Source organism: Pistacia vera, unplaced genomic scaffold (genome assembly GCF_008641045.1).
Source record: "Pistacia vera cultivar Batoury unplaced genomic scaffold, PisVer_v2 Contig668, whole genome shotgun sequence".
Taxonomy (NCBI): Eukaryota; Viridiplantae; Streptophyta; class Magnoliopsida; order Sapindales; family Anacardiaceae; genus Pistacia; species Pistacia vera.
The window spans coordinates 99,953-119,337 of record NW_022196521.1 but is presented as its reverse complement, the minus strand read 5'-3'; the positions used below and the strand labels follow the sequence as shown (position 1 = coordinate 119,337).

General features: G+C 33.1%; 1 protein-coding gene and 1 pseudogene across 6 annotated transcripts; one reads left to right on the top strand and one right to left on the bottom strand.

The window, feature by feature from the left end:
* Nucleotides 1-589: 589 nt before the first annotated feature.
* Nucleotides 590-4,499, bottom strand: LOC116112765 (annotated as a pseudogene).
* Nucleotides 4,500-10,870: 6,371 nt separating this feature from the next.
* Nucleotides 10,871-16,503, top strand: LOC116112772 (putative ALA-interacting subunit 2). Of its 6 annotated transcripts, XM_031398891.1 has the most exons (11): nt 10,872-11,140; nt 11,237-11,281; nt 11,513-11,678; nt 12,329-12,390; nt 12,499-12,573; nt 12,662-12,778; nt 13,166-13,236; nt 13,434-13,731; nt 14,656-14,945; nt 15,757-15,831; nt 16,061-16,503. In XM_031398891.1, the coding sequence occupies exons 3-10, from the start codon at nt 11,600-11,602 to the stop codon at nt 15,809-15,811; spliced, it is 1,047 nt and encodes a 348-aa protein (XP_031254751.1). In that variant the 5' UTR covers nt 10,872-11,140; nt 11,237-11,281; nt 11,513-11,599; the 3' UTR covers nt 15,812-15,831; nt 16,061-16,503. The 6 variants fall into 6 exon arrangements, with proteins under 6 accessions (XP_031254752.1, XP_031254754.1, XP_031254751.1 ...); XM_031398892.1 differs by lacking the exon at nt 11,513-11,678 and having other exon boundaries at nt 10,871-11,140; nt 12,509-12,573; XM_031398895.1 differs by lacking the exon at nt 11,513-11,678 and having other exon boundaries at nt 10,873-11,140.
* Nucleotides 16,504-19,385: the final 2,882 nt, after the last annotated feature.

The window sequence follows — 19,385 nt, the reverse complement described above, 5'->3', positions numbered from 1 at the left end:
ATGTACGTTTTAGTGTCATAATTTGTCGCGAATCCCACAAAATTAGATGCCAAAGGTGTAAGTGTATTTCGTAAAAGATTTCGTAACTATTTTATTAGTCGACGAATGTATTCTTTAGTGACCAAAATTTAGTGGTTAATTGTAACACTTTTAAACACTGAATGTAGAATCCAAATGGTTTCGCGACTATTTATTAGTGGCCGAATGTATCTTTTAATGACCAAAATTTAGTAGTTAATTATAATTATTTTAGACGCTGAACGTGGAACCCAATAGGTTTTTGCAACTATTTATTAGTGGTCTAATGTATCTTTTAGTGACCAAAATTTAGTAGTTAATTATAGTCATTTTAGACGCTAAAGTGGAATCCAATTATGATAAATTACATTTGCTACTACAAAATTAGTTGCAGAATGTGTTTTTTTTGAAAAAATAATTAGTGGCAAAAGCATTTTGTATTGACCTGTTTTACATTCAACATCAACAAAAATCCATCACATATAAAAATCTGAACATCAACATCAAATATCATATTTTCATATATATATAGTCCATACACTGTTTATCTTATTTTCTTGTTGTTGGACTAGGCGCCTTAACTCTGCTTCTGCTCCTTCAAGTAAGATGAGCTGCTCCTTCAAGCATTATTGCACGAATGTATCATTTTTTCCTAACATCAATTCAATACATAATCAATAAGTCAGCAAGAAACTAAATTATTACAAATAAATTATAATTATCTGGGGTATACAATATGTGACAAAAACTTATGAAATGGCAATAGAAAAAGAAAGACACTCCTCAAAGTTCACAGAGCGATCTACAACACCAAACCAAAATCAAATTAATGGAGTAGAAAAGCAAATATCTCACAGATTAAGATCTAAACTTCAATTCCCTAGTTTAAAATTTTAAACTAAGTTAAATTTCTTCTTTCATTCAGTCAAATGTGTTTTTGTAGAATACAGCCTTGTTCCTAAAGGCATAAATGTTTGAAATCTGATGGAAAAAGTCATCTCACCTATGCCAATAATCTTGGTTTTAATTCAAGGTCTGATTTGGTCCCAATTTCTGTACTTTGATTGTTCATCTGATACATTGCATACATCTTCATCTTTTATTCACCATTGTTCAGCATGTTGTCCCTCGGTTTCAACTCTTCCTATTGTCACCTCATTAAATTCAATCCCTTCAAATTCAGCTTACCTAAGTTAATTTCTACTAAGTTTACCAATATCATAACTTTACCAATGTTTGCAGTGTAATTTTAGTTAACCAATATCATAAATTTCTACATAAATGTATGAGAGGTAAAAAGATAGCAATGAACTAAAAATAGTGTCAAAAAACTCAGAACTAACCTTTATGTGAGCTGAGGCCTTGTTAGTTGTTGTGAAGACCCCAGAAGATTCAACAATATACTCAGCCCCATAATTGCCCCAAGGATCTCAACCGGGTCCCTAGGTAGAGAGTTAAACGTTAGACCTTAAGAATCAATTACTTATGTTTCTTGAGATGGATTGGAGTTAATTTACAATCCTAAAGTTAAACGTTAGACCTTAGTAGAACCCATAATACTCCTAACTGTTATGGATATATATGCACACATATTTAACAACATAGTTTTGAGCATGAAGATTCATGGAAATCTTTATTGATTTCTCTAGTTAATTCCTAATTTGCAGAGTGCTTGGTTAATAAGAAAAGAGAAAAAAAAAAAAAAAGAGTTAAGAAAAAACAAGAAAGAGTTAAAATAATGAAGGGAATACCTTGGAGAAATGATTGGGGATGTTTAATGATTATAGAATGCCTAATAATCCAAGATAGAATCTCATATTTGTAATTTGTAATCTACACAAATTCATTGAAGCATTTATCACATTACAAAATGCTCTGTCTCCCGGCTTGTCCTCATTTAAGAACAAAGTAATCAAAGGCAATATAACAGGCCAAGAATATATATTAATAGACTCAGCTTGTGCATAATTGATTGCAGTAACAACACAGTTACAAAGAGCACAAACAGATCCACAAAATCCTTGAAGCTACCAAAAGGCTTATATTTTTGTGATGCATATAAAACCAACCTCCTCCTCCATATCCAGGTAACTTTTTCCTTTCTCCTTTTATAAATAAGCTCAGAGTGCATATAGTAATACACCAGTCTTTCAAAACAACGAGAGAGCAAAAGTTAGCCATTACAATTACAGTGGGAACCTCTTGACCAATTAATTTATTACAAACGAAGTATTGCTGTAGATATAACTTAATTATTGAAACATCTATATGGAACATACCACTTTTGCATCAATGATTTAAAATGCTAACAAATAAACTCAATCACAAAGAAGTTCTATTTTAGATTTTGCATCAATGATTTAAAATGCTAACAAACAAATCCCAATTACAAAGAAGTTTTATTTTAGAAAAATTTTATTATGCGAACTTTAATATTTCATGCCTCTATGAATCTTAATGATACAGGAAAACTCTTTTTAAGAATAATTTATAGGCAAAATTTTGTTTTTAACATAGACAACCGACCACAACTCAATAGCAAACTAGTTCTTACTCTCTAACATGTCTACACATTCATGAATAGAACAAAATCAATCAAGTTGTCTTAAAAGAAAATTGAGATGGCCCATCTCATTAAACAACCACCATCATTCGCTTACCATCACCGCTGACAATGTACCCTACCACTTACCAATACTACTCTCTACTGCCATGCTCTATCACTACAACATGACAATCACATCACTTTTTCTTTTCATCATATCCACTTATCTAGGGACCAATTCACTCAAAGGTGTTGCAGAACTAAGCATTCGGTTTCTTATGGATGTAATAGACTTATTTTTCTGACAATTGATAATAGCTAATATCTCAAATTATGGTCAATCAATTTAAAAGAGCTATAAATCATTGTAGTTTTTCCTTGTGAAAACTATTAGAATTCTATGGAGGCAGTGATTGAGATAGGAAACATCATTATCTGCTATTGGATCAATTGGTGGATGAAAGAGAGAGCCCGACAGTACAATAATATCAGCAATGGATAAGGAGAGGAATGCATCAATTAAATGACTTTTTCTGTAAGCCATGGCCCAGGAAAGCGAGTCATATAGTTAGAGAGACATGAGCGATTAAATTCTTAAAAGGAAAATTAGGGACAACAAAATTTGTTATTGCTCTTTCAACATCAAACTTATCTACCATTCTTTTACAGAAAGAGTTAAAAGATGTTATTGTAACTATGCGCACAAATGAAATTGTGTCAATTAACAAGTCGTATATAAGGAACCATAAATATCCGTTATTGCCATAGGCAATTGACACTTTTTCACTGAAGCGGATTTTTCATGTCATAACTACATATAAGTACTATATTATATTATGTTAACTCACCATTGAGATATGTCAACATCAAACTAATACAAAATCTACGTGTGAGAGAGAAAACATACGCAGCACATGGGGCACATGTGGATTACTGCACCAGCCAGGTTTCTCTTCTGTAAACCTGAAACTAATTCAAAATGCATCATGTCTTAGAAACTGATAGTATACATAATCCAGCCAATACTCATCAAATAATGTCTACTTTATACAAAAGGGAGACAGAGCGCAAGAGAGTGAGCTATAAAGCTTACTTGTGAACCTCTCGATCACCCCTCCACTTCATCATTTCCATGTCAATCCCTTATTGGGCTCCAGACCTGGTTGAGAGATCTCTAGCCCATGTTTTTTAACCAACTCAATATACAGGTTATCATATGGAGCAATTTAAAGAAAGTTGTGACCGTTAAACTTGACCAGAAATCATAACTGGAAATAGAACTTAATTCTCCCCATTGAAGTGTTCCACGCCAATATTCATCCCAAATAAAAATATACTCATAAGCTGCAACAACGTCAGGATGCAAAAACCTTTTTGCATACCACCTGCCAATATATGTGAAATGAAAGCTTAAATTGAAGATTTCTCGCATCAAAACCCTAACAATAAATCCAAGCAATTCAAGAATGGATGATCATGAAACAAAACATATAAAACAATGAGATGCTTATTCTATACTTTGGTAGCTCTCAAATTAAAGGAGCTAAAGTTAGAATTCAGTACTATGCAGAAGATCTTAAAATCTCACCATTTGTTTGTCTCCTTGCACTAACATGGATTGCGCTCTTTGACACATCCAATTCATCCCATTCACTTGTCCGACCATCATAGTGGAAAAGCAAAAGTTGAAATCCTCGAAAACTATCAAAATTTATGTAACAAAAACCTCAGTATCTCTGAATAAAATCAGTTAAGTTAGAAAAAGAATGAAGGTCCATTCATATACACCTTTTTAACCATTCTATCAATATTTTGCCTCTGATTCAGACCAACGTGGATTGTCAGGAAGTACTTCGGCTTTTGCTTTACATCTGTCTGCAAATTTTAGAGCATTTACTTGAGTCAATTCCGATAATCTAAAACATTGATCCAACATGCACAATCAGTAAAGGGGTCAAACTTGAGGATTCTCTATTACTTCACAATTTTGGTAGAATGGAAATTTGATGCGCAAAATTTTTTTCAGACTATGAAAAAAGAAGTTTACCGTCTTCATTGTTAGCCTTCTAGAAGATGAATGCAAGAGGCAGAGCGTGCCGCACACATCATTATTTCCATTTCTTCCTTCTTGTAGTCTTCTCCCAAACTAAGATATCAAAAGTTAAAAAAAAAAAAATTCAATTAAAAGAGAATATTATACCTAACCAGTGCGTGTATGTCCAACTAAGTCGGAGCCATCAAGAACCATATCAAAAGTGGTGGCCTGAATTGGAAACAGAGACTCAATACCCTTAGACTTGAGTTTCTATCTCAATGGTTCCGATATTCGAAACCGAGAAATAACATTCGGATTCTCACTCTTCTCCTCCTCTTCCACCTCAACATCTACTTTCGCTTTCTTTTGCTTCTTCTTATATATCCGATTTCAAATTCACAGGTCACCTAATTCCGAGCTCGTTTCACTTCTCTCTTCGTCATCTTCTTCCATAACCTTTCACTTCTTGCTATCTTTCTTCTTAGACCTTTCAGAGTCATCCGCCTTATTCTTTGAGTCCTTCTTTTTCTTCTTTTCTGCTGAAAAGTCAGTTTCGTCTAAACTTTGAAGAGCTATTTTCTTCATCATCTGCCTCTCTTCTTTCGTTTCGTTAACGTCAAAGGGTACTAAAGAAGGCATATGGAGAGAGGTGCAGAGAGTTTCTTTTTGGGTAATATAAATAGCATTACAAGATTAAAGGTCTCACTCAAACATAATTGAAATCACATTCAATGTTACCATGTGAGAGAACTAAAGAATCAAACATTGTACTTACAGGAGTCGGGAGGTTAGGGACTGCCTCGTATTCGATGAATGAAGGAAACCAAGGAGATCAATTGAACGATGGAGATGCGTGGAGAAGAGATGAAGTGAGGTTCTGTAGTTCAGAAATTCGGGCAACAACGATTAAGATGAAGATGCATTAGATCGAAGAGATGAAGATGCGTTGGGAATAGATGAAGTCAGGTTCTACAGTTCAGAGATTCGGGCAACAGCGATTAAGATGAAGGCGCGTCAGATCGAAGAGATGAAGATACGTGGGAAAAAGATGAAGTCAGGTTCTGCAGTTCGGAAATTCGGGCAACAGCGAGGGCAAACATGCGTGGAGAAGAGATGAAATTGCAAAAAATGCTTGCTTTATATAGGTTAGGGTATTATGCAAATAACTTCAAAAAGTAAGGTTCTAATTAGTTATTTAATTTTGAAATATAATTCTATTATGGAAATAAGTAAATTGACAACTAAAAAGAATTAGTATTAGTTGCCCATAATTAAGGTCTAGCGGGAACAAATAATTTTAGAGGGAATATGAATTTTTTAAGTTAAATTAGCAACTAAATCAAATTTAGTTGCTGTATATACTTTAGGGCCCTTGTAATTACTGTCCAAATATGGGATATTTTAGTAATTTCATTTTTCTACAACTAATCATAATAGTTACTAATAAATCCCTAATTATTCGCAACTAATTTAGCAACTAAATTAGTAGTTGTAAAAAATTGTTTTTTGTAACCAAAAATTTAGATGCAAAAAGCCATATTTTAGATGCAAATTATCAAATTTTGGAGGGAAAAATCACCGAAAAAAAATTGCAACTAAATTTATTAGTCACTAAAGCAACCGGTTCTGTGACTAACAAACTAGTCGCAAAAAATTAACTTTAGATGCCAAATGTTGGACATGTGGGCCCCAAAATTTTAATCCTCTTTGCTTGATTAATGTCAATTTAGTTGGTAAATGTAGCCTTTTTGTAACTAATTCTGGTTAGTTGCTAAAAAATTGGTTGCAAAATGTTAGTTTTCTTGTAGTGTTCCATGGAATAAAACCTAATTTATGGTAATTTGGATCAAAGGATTAAAACCTAATTGAAAGCAAATAGAAAAACTGACCTTGGAAGACTAAATCTTGCCTTGGAATTCTTCCAAAAGGTTTTAGTCGTTGCTCTTTGTTTTTTATTCCCTTTAAAAGTTTTGAAAAAAAAAACCTACAAATAAGAGGCGCAATATGAAAACTAAGGTGTGAAAAAAAAATACTGTCACTTCTATATTTTAGGAAAAAATATAGTTTTTATCTTATTTAAAGTATAAATATGATTTTTAATTAAAACAGCAACAATTGACTTAACCTAATTAAATAATAATAAAATCTATGAGCTTAAGCTAATTAAATAATAATAAAATCTACCATAACTAAAGTTAAACAAATTATCTTATTAATTAATCTTATAATTAGTAATGTATATAAATTATTTTTTAAATTATTCACATTTAGAAGATAAATTACATAAATTATGATAAAGAAAATTAAATTCTACATATTTAAGATAAATAATTTGAATTATAAATGATAAATAAGATAAATAATCTTTACATAGCTGGGTTGTTACACAAGCTAACCATAGTCTCATATGATTCACTAAGTTCAATTTTTATAAGCAAACTTATATTTTCATTATAAACAATATGAAAAGATATTGTGAATTAAATCATGAGTGGTTTGAATCAATTGCAATTGATACCTTGAGAATGATTTATTAAACAATTTATTAAATCACAAGGAGATGAAAGCCACTTAAATCCTACCATTGCTAAGCTCCGTAATGAATTCTTTATTTCTTGTTCATAGAATGAACTTGCAAATTGATCTCCAACTTATTGATTACTGACGTGGAACGTGTAGCTAATGAGTATATGGAGCGGGCTGAACATCAGACACTCAAACGGATAGCTATATTTTGTTTTCAATATTTCATATATCTATTTTTTTTTAATTAATGTTGGTTATAATAAGTTATTAATTAGTTGAAGAAACATTTGTATAGGTTCTTAAGAAAATTGAAGCATTATGTTCATAATAAAAGTCGACCAAAAGGTTCTATTGTAGAAGGGTTCATTGTGGAAGAAAATCTAATACTTTGCTCGACATATTTAAATTGTATTAAAACTAAGCTTGATTAATTGAGAAGGGTTCTTTTAAGTTAGCTATTAGTTTAAGGTTATAATTTACTATTGACATTAGTTGCGTGATTAACACTATGTGTGACTATAGCTATTTAATTTATAGGTAATAAAATAAAAATAATTACTCATGGGATAAATTAGAATATCTATAGCTACATATTATAAGGATTGTTGGAAATTAATTTTCACATTTCATTATTTTGCTACAAATTCGAATAATTTATAGCTAATATATACATATTAGCTATATATTTAAACTAGTAGCTAGTAATGATACTATAATATTGTTACTACCATGAAAATAAAATTTGTATAGTTAAATACCTTAATTAGCTACAAATTTCAATATTTTATAGCTAATTCACAAATAATAGCTATTTAGTTAAACTCGTAGTTAATAATGATACTATATGTCATGTACATAAAATGTTAATAGCTAAATACATTAATTAGCTACAATGTTTTACCATAGCTAATACATTGTAGCTAAATGATTAGTTATTATCATGATTTTAATAAGTTAAAGCAAGAGATGAATATTAGCTTCGAAGTATTTCAATTAGCTATAAATATTGACTTTTGTAGTTGTAAATATGTATTTGATATAGTTTTCCTATTTGTAGCTAATTTTTGTAGCTATATGTCAATAATGTTGTAAACCTTAACAAGTGAGATCTGTCACTGTCTTTTGACATGGTCGTTTAATACTATGATAGTCTTATCGTATTATTTGTGCCATAAGTAAAGATAATACTGGGGCTACGGATATTTCTACAATGGCCACCATTTGTGCTCATAGGGTTCTTACTATCGAGATTTAAAACACTTGATACTCTCGTCAGGGTTCTACCGTCCAAAGGACATATATCATTTTTTTTATATGAATATAGTCAGATGTTATGATATAGAAAAATGTCTTTTATTGATTATAAACATTATTTACAAGAGTCAATATTTACAAAATGGATTGGCTCTAGGGCACCTACTCTAACATCTCAATAACTATACAAGTAAATACGTTTAATCTAAACCTAGGATCTATAAGAAGGCATAATCCATATAAGAATGAAATATCTAACTAATATTTCTGGTATTTTGCTTCCATTTCTGAAACAAGTTGGCTTAACTCTGCATTATATCTAGATCTAGCAAAAGTTTTGTAAATTTGAAGTAAAGTATCTAACGTGAAATTAGTAGTAGGATAATAAATACCACTTAATGTATTAGTGGAATCATAAAAAACTTTAAGAAATGAATGAAAAATACTACAAACCGTCCAATTAGAATCGTTGATGACTTCGTTTAGATAGTTCTTCCGGTTGACTAAATTTATAATTTGTCTTGCGGTTGGCATACATTTTGCAACATCAAGTACGTTGAGTGCCAACGGACAGGCATGTCATAACATACCTTCTTCAATTGAACCGGCAGCTCCTCTTGGTGACAATATTTGACATACTCATTCCATCTTGTATTGCTACTGACAATGAATCTGATAGCTACGCGTACCCTATCAATTCTCGTATGTATAGCTTTTAAATTTGCTTTAACAATCAAATTGATGATGTGGCAAGCACATCACTAGTGAAAAAATTTGCCTTCACCAAATGGATTAAATTTCTTTTGAAACAAAGAAATTGCTGCGGTGTTAGCAGCTGCATTATCAAATGTTAGTGCCACAACTCTCTTAGTTAATAAATAATCTTGCAAAATTTAAATAACTGTAAAATAAATAGTGTTGGCACTATGTTTAGATATAATTGTTTAAAACCTATCAATTTTTGCTGTAGAGCCCAACTATAATCTAGGTAATGTATTGTGACACTAAAAAAATGTGTTTTCGATTTAGCAGCTCACATGTCAGAAGTAAGTGCAATAAAAAATATTTTGAAAAATTTTCAAAATCTTTTTTAAGTTTATCACTTATTTTAGTACAAAGTCTTTCTATGTCCCTTCTGGTTGTACCTCTACTAACAGACCTATATTGTGGATAAAAAGTCTTTTTAATTATATCAACGAAAAATACATTTTCAGATAAAGAAATTGGAGAGTCTGTAGTAACTATGTATTTTGCTACTTCATCTCATGCAATCTGTGCATTGAATTGCCAGTTTGAGAGAGTTGAGGTTGTGAGTTAAAATTAAGTTGAGTTTGTATTTACCAGTTCTGGTTGAAGTTGAACCTTGTTACATTAATTAGGGGTGCTCCTTCTCCAGGTGCTACCTTATCATAGAAGTCCTGTTCTCAGTGCCAATTGTGGTCGAACAAAAATTGTATATCCCGCGCGTCTCTTCCCACAACCCATTTGGCTTTGCCCATTTTGATTTCGTGAAAAATTGCCATACCCCAGGCATAATCCTCTTCGTCGGTCTTGCTGTAGTGTCGCAACTCACTTATGTTTGGCTGGACGTAGTCTCGGCTGCCTTTTGATTTAGAATTGTTGCATCTGGAAAGGGTGAAAATGGATCAAACCCTTCCATTTCTTGGGTAGATAGAGGAACTGGAACATAATACTCATTTGGGGATGATGATTCTCCGAATCCATAACTTGGAGAATCCATTATAATAAAATAACAAATATCTAAAATGGATGAAATTGATTAATATAAATAATATTATGAATAATAGATGAAATTGAAAAATAAAAGAAATTGAATAATGAATAAATATAAATATTAAATTGAATAATAGATGAAATTGAAGAAAGTTTGAAAATTGGAGTAGAGAGAATGAGAGATTGAGAGTTGTGAGGAAAATAGGTGGGAATGAGGGGTTATTGATAGTTTAGGTATGGGGGGAAGTGCCAAAAAAAAAAAAAAAAAAAAAAAAGCACCTCCACCCGAAATTGAATAATAGATGAAATTGAAGAGAGTTCGAAAATTAGAGTTGAGAAAACAAGAGATTGATAGTTGAGAGTTGTGAGAAAAATGGGTGGGAATGAAGGGTTATTTATAAATTTAGGTATGGGCAACAATCCAATTTTTTATTTTTCCTTTTTTGTAAAATCACATTGTAACGCCTGTATTTATTGTGAAATAATATTGAATACAGAGGTTTTGGATATTTTATAAGGGGTTAAAAAAATTGGGGAGGGGGTTTTGAGCCTCGTCTGGTCTGGTTCTAGGACTAGGGTTTTGGGCTGGGCCCTTTGCCTGGGCTTAATTCCCACCTCTAGTTTTGTACGTTGGAGAGAAGACATAAAGGGCCTTTGATCGTTAAATTTAACATTTGAAATTCAAAATTAAGTGAAACGTTGATAGTTTCTAAAACCAACATATGAAAAGTGTGGATCCGCCTAATGTAGGGTTGGGACATGTCATTTGGCCATAGTTTAAACGTATTCATAAGAAATTTTACAAAAGTCAAACTTAACGCCCTTGATCTCCTGGCTCCATTTATGCGGGCAGCGTTTATGTAAAGAATAGGAACAGGTTTTCCCGTTAGCAAAAGCCATATAGACAGCAGAGTTCGTGGATGGAAAGACAAGAATATTAAGCTCAGGTTCCAATTTTCTCTTCATAAGCAATCGAAGAGTGTAAATTACTTCTTTCTCCTCAATTCTCAAATTTCTACTCATTCGAGGTAAATTATGTACATTCCAATTTCATATCGATTTCAGTTTTGTTTGTTATTTCTGTTTTTTTAATGATTCAATTATACTTCCGATCGTTTCTGTAGTTGCTTTGGACTATTGTCTACAAGTTCTCCACTTGATAATCTTTGGTACGATTTTTTTCTTTGTTTGGTTGCTGAGAAAATTTAAAGCTCAATTGAAATTTCTGTGATCATTTATTATTATATCGAGACCGTCGAGTATGAAAACTTATTTTAGGAATTTAGTTAGTGAAAGGCTATTTGGTTTCAGATTATTGTTTTTTAATTCTCCTGAAGGTATCTAAACCAAACTCAGGTTAAAGATAATTTAAAAGCTCAAGTTTGCATTTCTGGGTGCAGATTGCTGATTTTCTTGTGGAAGTATAATCCGAAATCAAAAGACCTAGGTAGTTTTTGGAGTTGCATAGCTTAGAATTGTAATTAATAATGGAGGTGGAGGGAGGGAGTCGTTCAGCTGGTGCTGGAGAAGATAGAACAATTCCTATACAATCTGGGCAACCAATGGGTGATTCATTTTTATTCTTGATTCTTTTAGTATAAGTTATGGTTCTATAAGTAGATCAAGTACTTTTATATATGCTTATATTATTACTTGTCCGTGATATATATATATATCAAGAATTTGTATTATAGAAATTCTGAAAACTATATGGTTGTGATTGACCCCACTTGTTCTAACTATTATAAATATCAAATGGCAGGACAGGGAATAGTTACCACAATAATTCTTTATATAAAATAAGTAAATATATAAATAAAAAGAAAGTGAAGGGCGAGAGGTACCAAGAAGGTAGTCATGGACTCACTGTGGGAAGGATATGGATCCAAGGGGCAAATGTTGGGATTGATTTTCTGTAAAAATCACCAAGTAAAAAATCATTTGTCTTGTTCTGGACCATGTGAAGTAGAAATTCAATGAAAAGATTAAAGTCAGTGGATAAGTAAAAGAAAATTGTTGGGACTTTGACAGATTAGAGAGTTAGGTATATGTAAAGCAGTTGTTAACAAGTTGCAGCTTACATCTTAAATAAATGAATAATTCAACCTATTTTGAGTGAATGATTAATTAGTAGATATTGTGCCTTTTTTTTAAGCCATGCTCATCCAAGTTATCCAGTGCTAGCATACATATATCTTATTTGGGTTATTTTGCAGCTTTCTTTCAGTTTACGCAGCAGAATCTCCCAGCTTGTAAACCTGTATTGACACCAGCATGGGTGAGTGTTTTAAAACCGTTATTCATATATGAATCTGCTCTTCTCTCCCTCTCATGTGTTTTCAGTTATTATTTACTTTACTTGGTGATGCTGATGTCATGTCTGCAGGTTATTACAGCATTTTTATTGATGGGCTTCATTTTCATTCCCATTGGGCTTGTGACTCTTCGTGCTTCTCACAGTGTAAGTATACTTCAATTTTTACAATGCAGTGGTTTATTGTTTTCTGTGGAGCATGCCTGTGAATAATTATTTCATGTTTGATTGGTAGGTTATTGAAATTGTGGACCGATATGATACTGAATGTGTACCTGAGGTATTCAAAAGCAATAAGTTGTCATATATTAAAAATAGCTCAATCCCCAAAAACTGTTCTCTGTTTTTGAAGGTTAGTTTTTCCTCTTTGACTTCATTTTTAATATGAAAGCTGTTAAGATGCTTTGAAGCCCCTTTTTGATTATGAATAGTCACAAGCATTCAACCAGACTTTTTATGGAAAGACTTATATGACACTTATTCTTTTCTTTTTCTCTGAGTAATTAGATTTTTCTTTTATTTTCTGTGAAGCTTTCACATTTCAGAAAACTGCAATTCACTGACCTGTGTACCTCAACTGTTCTAATTAATTGTCTTGATGCAATTATTAGTAATCTGGTTTCGATAGTTTGGATCTAAGCAATAAGGATGGTTTCAATTGGGGACCTTTTGTTCCTATTCATTTCTTACTTTGTTGCTGGTCACATGTGTTCATATGAATTCATTGCTTGCTTTGTAGGTTCACAAGTATATGAAAGCCCCAATTTACATCTATTATCAACTTGATAACTACTATCAGAATCACCGACGGTAAGGTTTGCTGACCACAGTTTCTAATGTACTGATGGGCTTTTTTCTCGAGTTTGATCAACCTTGATAATACTCTGTTCTCTTGTTGATTCTGTGACATTTCCTGCTATGTATTCACAGAAATCAAATACCAAATGTAGTTGGTTTCTGTCTCTGCATTTGCTTTGATTCAAAACTGACTCCCAGATATTTGCCAGGTATGTAAAAAGTAGAAGTGATCGGCAGCTCTTACATGGATTGAAGCACAATGACACAACTTCCTGTCAACCTGAAGAGTCCAACCATGGCCTCCCAATTGTCCCTTGTGGTTTGATAGCATGGAGTTTCTTCAATGATACATTTAAGTTTATTCGTGAGAGAACAGAACTGATGGTCAACCGTAAGAATATAGCATGGAAAAGTGACCGTGATCACAAATTTGGCAAGCAAGTTTATCCCTTTAATTTTCAAAATGGGACCTTCACCGGTGGTGGAAGTCTGGATCCAAGTATTCCTGTAAGTTTTGCTGTTAAGTTTTACTGTGTATAACATTGCAATAACATTCCATAACTGGTTGACTTTTGAGGCTTGTTGAATAACTATTAATCCCAAAAATTAAACTGCCCAACAAATAATATTTAAATTCTTGAGTTTTTGCTAACTTATAGCATGGATTTTAATGCACAGCAGAAATGTGGATCCAAACTCAGGCTCATCTAACAATGTCTTGTTACTGATTAAAAGGAGATTATTTTTCAGGAACCAAAGTGAGGAATTTTTGTCAAATATGCTTTAACTAATAACATGCTAAGTAACCATTTACCTCAAAATGTTGAGTTGATAGGAAGTGGCCCAACTGTAATTAAACTCAGACAGAAATTTGCTGTAATTTTTTCTGTTTTATCGATACCCTTGTAAACTTGTATCCTGACTTCATTTGGTATATTATTAGAAAAATATTAGTTCGTATTATCAAATTCATGCATAAATATAAAAATCAGAGGATTTATTTTTAGAGATGCACTTCATTCTGTTGTGAAATTATTGGTCGGATCACAATGCAAAAAAGCAGGCAAAATGGCCCTTCTTGAGATTAGTATTATTTCTCATCATTGTCCAAAGTTCGTGACAGAGTAGTTGTATTGCAGAAAATTGATTTTGAATTACTTGCTTGAGATTTTGGGATCAGAGGCTTATACTGATGCCAGATTAAGTCTGTAATCTGGGTTTGCAATTAAATAGCTCTCCTTTGCAGACTGATCCATCACCTTACCCTCTGTGCTATGACTTTTATGTATATGATATGTAACAGATACAGAAAAGGCAGTAACTGCTTTGTCCTGTGTTGATATAAATTATATTTCTTCATTGATCTATTGATATAAAACCTGATCTCTCAAAAATGGTTTTTTTTTTTTTTTTTGCTCTCATTGGCTTTAGCTAAGTGACCAAGAGGATCTAATTGTGTGGATGCGAACTGCTGCCCTCCCTAGCTTCAGAAAATTGTATGGAAGAATTGAAGAGGATCTGGATGAAGGTGATTTGTTAGTAGTCCACGTAATGAACAACTACAACACTTACAGTTTTGGAGGGAAAAAGAAGCTTGTTCTTTCAACGTTGAGCTGGTTGGGCGGGAAGAATGACTTCCTTGGTCTTGCCTATGTCTTTATTGGTTGCTCATCTATAATCATCTCCATTGTCTTTATGTTGCTTCATGTGAAAAATCCCAGGTATTATACCCAACCTAACTGCATTATTTCTGTGCATATTCATCAGCCTCTATCTGCACCTAGTCCCTAAAGTATAACTTCATCTAATGAACTGTCTTGTGCATTTTACAATGTAATCCTGGAATGCCCTTCGTTACCATTTTTGTTTTTTTTGGTTCTTTGACTGTATTGATACGACCTGCTATTATTTTCTTTCCTCCCTGTGCTAATTGCATATACATACTAGAATTACTTATCAAACAATGATCTCATGATGGAGTTAGAGTGATTCATTGGAATTGTTTTTACTTTTTCCACTTTGGATTTCTTGAATTTTTGAGCAAAAGTGTTCACTCATGTAATGCCTATTTATCTAAGTGCTAGGTCTAGTATTTAATGTGCCTTTGTTACGCAGCGACTATGTAACCCAATATGTAGTCTTAGGTGGGAGTGCTTATTTATTGGTCATACACTGGGGCTGCCTATTATTCATTGAGAAATTTGATGGGGAATTGACATTGCAAATTGACTGTGTTCTCTTGATGAAACTAATCTACATAATGAATGTTTTATCTATAAAAACGTGCACCTCTCTTATATATATTTGTGTTCAAGAGTTTCACTGGCTACATTTGCCTTTGCTTCGTTGGATTGCTAACAGCTTTGGATAAATTATTCTGCATTTTGTCAAATAGCTCATCCTCCATAGCTAATTCTGTCATTAATTCATCGGTGAATACAACTGGCAAATATTAAAAATTATGCATGCACAATTATTATCACTCTGTTTTGGGCTCTACAATTTCGTATAATGCATTCTTTTTGTTTTCAGGGCTTATGGTGAAACAGCTTATTTGTCGTGGAACCGGAAAAGTATTTCTGGGTGATGTTGCTTTCGAAATTCTGGGTTAGTTAAAAATGTTGCCACCTCATATATTGATGTGATTTTGAACTGTACATTGATTTCTAGATGCAATAAAAAACAGAATTGGGGATTATCTTTTCATGAGTTATTTACAAAAGCAAAATTTTTGTTGTGTTTTTGACATCCCAATCTCTAGTGAACATTTAGGAGAGAAAAGGTTACCATGTCAATACTATATTCATAAGTAGCATCTCTCTTTAACTTTTGACAGATTGATGATTTGATTCTTTACTGGAGACTGAGTGAGCCTCTGCTACCTTTACTCCATCCAAATGTTTCTTGTGTGACAAATGAAGAAAAAAGTTTCTTCAACTTAGAATTGTTCAATGGGAAGAATCAACACCTTGCGAAGATTCATTACAATGTGCTCTTTTCCTGCTTGCTTTTGGAGCCAGGAGTGGAAATGGTGCAGTATAATACTAAATTTGTTCAATTAGTTTGTATTTGAAACTTACAGTGGGTTATAATTCATAGACATAGATAAGATACATTTAGCAGCGGGTACCATAACCTTGAAAAAGATCTTTGCTGTATTTAAAGTTTCATTTTATTGTCTGTACAATGAATTACTCTTGTTTGTTGAACTGTAGATTGTTCATATGGGTTGAGTATAATCGCAAATGCTCCTAGTAATAAAAAACAATATAGCGGTCATTAATCTGGCGAGAAAATTCTCTCATGGTGTGAAGATTTGATGCCCATAGCGTGAAATATTTTCATTTTAATTTCAACTCAAGACAAAAGTGGAAACCCATAATGTGAGATAGAAAGAGAAAGTTTCTCTGTCGTTGCCATGCCGTCCTTGCTCGGAGTGTCGCCGTTGTTGCCGATGGCCCTTAGGGTTGATTGGATCTGGGTTTTTCTTCTAGAGACGGGGTGGGTTTAGTTTTCCTTAATTTTGATTCTTTGCGTTTGTTTCTATGAAACTAGGGAAAGATACCATGGAGGGGCTAGGGGCTAAAACCTAGCTCCTTCGGCGTGTTAGGAAGCCAGGGGGTTCATTGCTGAGCCGAAATTCTACTAGTGAAGAAGCTGGTCCCATGTTGTTGGGTGATGTTGTTGAGATTGTGGGCTGTGTGGGGGGAAGTGGAGAGTTGAGGACACAAAGGAGGTGAGTTTGCCTCAAGGGGATTTTGTGTCCTTAGGGGATGGTGGTGTTGATGAAGGTTTGAAGAGTGGTGTTGAACCTCTCTTGAATAGTCCCGCTTTGGAGGCCATAAGGAGTAAAACCAGAATTGTTGTGGTTTCTCAGGACTCGAAATGTGCTTCCAGTAAGGCTGGAACTTCTCTTGAAAATGAGGCGTTTGGGGTGTCTGTTGAGGGTTGTAATCGGGACTACTCCCGTAGTCCACTATTGAGGAGTTGTGGGGCTGTTGGGGGATGCTCTTGATGCGTGTTTTGGTTCACAAGCAATATTAGCATGCGTACTAGTCGCACAAGAAATAAATAATAAGAAGAGTATGTCGCGCAAAGATTGTGCTAATTACCAAGTTCTCTATTGTACTACTAATTGAAGTAAATAAAAATTGGATTGGCAGGAGACAAAACAATTAAACTAAAACAAACATTTGTTAGCTACTACAATTGTAAATAAAACTAAATTAATGCAAACGTGATGAAATTCACTCAAGGAAAAGAAGTTAGGGTTTATAACTTCACCAAGTTACTCCAACCTAACATATGAATCCTATTAATCCAAGTTCTAAGGTGACGATTAAAAATTAAACTCCCTAGAGTGTTTGGCACTCCCTCTTGCGTTATACCACCTCACCTATTTCTATTAAGCTTTCGCGCCCAAAAATTGAAGCTTAATAGTTCAAGGCCTGGTAAGTGTCATGAAATTCTATCTAGATTGCAAAGGTCGTGTTCATCTATCTCTAGTTTTCGCTTAACTTAATGTATCTATCCCAAGAAGCCCACACATCAATCGCTTATTAGCCTCATCATGTTCAACATATCATTTGAATAAAAACCCAACATTCAAATACAATTAAAATAGAGATAAACACTAATCACACCAAAAGAACTCAAAATTAACATGAATATCATAGATTAAGCCATTATAAACAAGGATCCATCAATACCCTAACTAAAACAATTTAGTTCATAATAAAAACGGAAATAAACAAAAACAAAGTAATAATCTTAGAGTTCATCATGAAAACAAATGAAAGAAAACAAGAAATCTTCTCTAAATGATGCTTCCATCTTCAATCTTCTTCTTTTCTTCCAAAACCTCACCAAAGAACGGACTCCCTTTTTCAAGAACTCTAAGTATTTCTTTATACTCGCATGAAACCCAAGGAAAAGTTGCTGGTTGGATAAAATGCGTTGTTTTATTTTTCAGCATTTTTCCAGTTTCGCTGCGGCGAAGTCCACTTTGCCCAGTATTCCAAGAGGTTCCTTGCCATGGTGAAGAAAAAGCTTTGCCGGAAGTTTTGTCTTTTTGGAATATTTATAGAAATGCCCTCTAGCTCGCTTTTTCTCCTAAATCTTCAATCGTCTAAGCTTCTAATCAGATCAAGCTTCAAGGGTGCTTCTGATCAATCCTCAGCATTTCTCCAATCTTTTGAATTCTGATCTTTGAGTCAGAGCTTAAATTTGCTATGTTTCACTGTAGAAGCACATTTAGGTCTGAGAAATAAAATAAACTGAATTTAGTAGCAATCCAATCCCAAAACAAATGAGAAGTATGTAAGTAATTGACAAACGATGGCAGTGGAAAAACAAAATTTTTTGCTCATGGATTACTCTGAATAAGCTAAGATTAGGGTCAAGATCAGGGTTATATATATATAAGGATTTGATTATACTTGTGATTGTAGGCTCCACCAATGTCTCTGAATGTGATCTCGTTACCGATTCGAGAATAGAATCGAACTTACGTCATCTATACGAAAACAATACCACAATGACCAAGAATTAATTTTGCTAGACTTAATTCTTGGCTTTAAAGAATCTAAACTTTTGAAGATGGTGAATAGAGAAGAGAAAGAATAAAAAAAATTCTTCTCTTGATATTGCTTTCTAGGGCTCAAATGAATTAGGTTAGGTAAACCTAATTTTTTCTTTGCTTAAATAATAAAGTAAATATCCCTTCCACGCCTCAAGTTTAGCATCAACCCAAACATTAGGTAGTATTACATATTAACCCAACTTAATTATTTAGTTTAAATATTAATAGAAATATTAATATCAACTCTAATAATTAAATTTATAATTTTGCTAAATTACTCCAATAATAAAATTGGACATAGGCCACAATCTCAGTAAATTTAATTACACAGCAAAATTACCAATATGCCCATTCATCTAAAAGATGAATATACTCTTCCAAAAAGTCATCATCATTAAATTGTCTTCTAAGTGTGTGACCTGTAGGCTTTCTATCATATCAGTAGTGAGTATTATCTCGATTGACACCAATCAATCGTCTCACTACACATAGACCAAGATTGACCCTTAGCAAGGCATCATGACCACTTGATAGATTTTGATTTAGCGAAATAGCTACCTATCAAGGACATGATTACTGT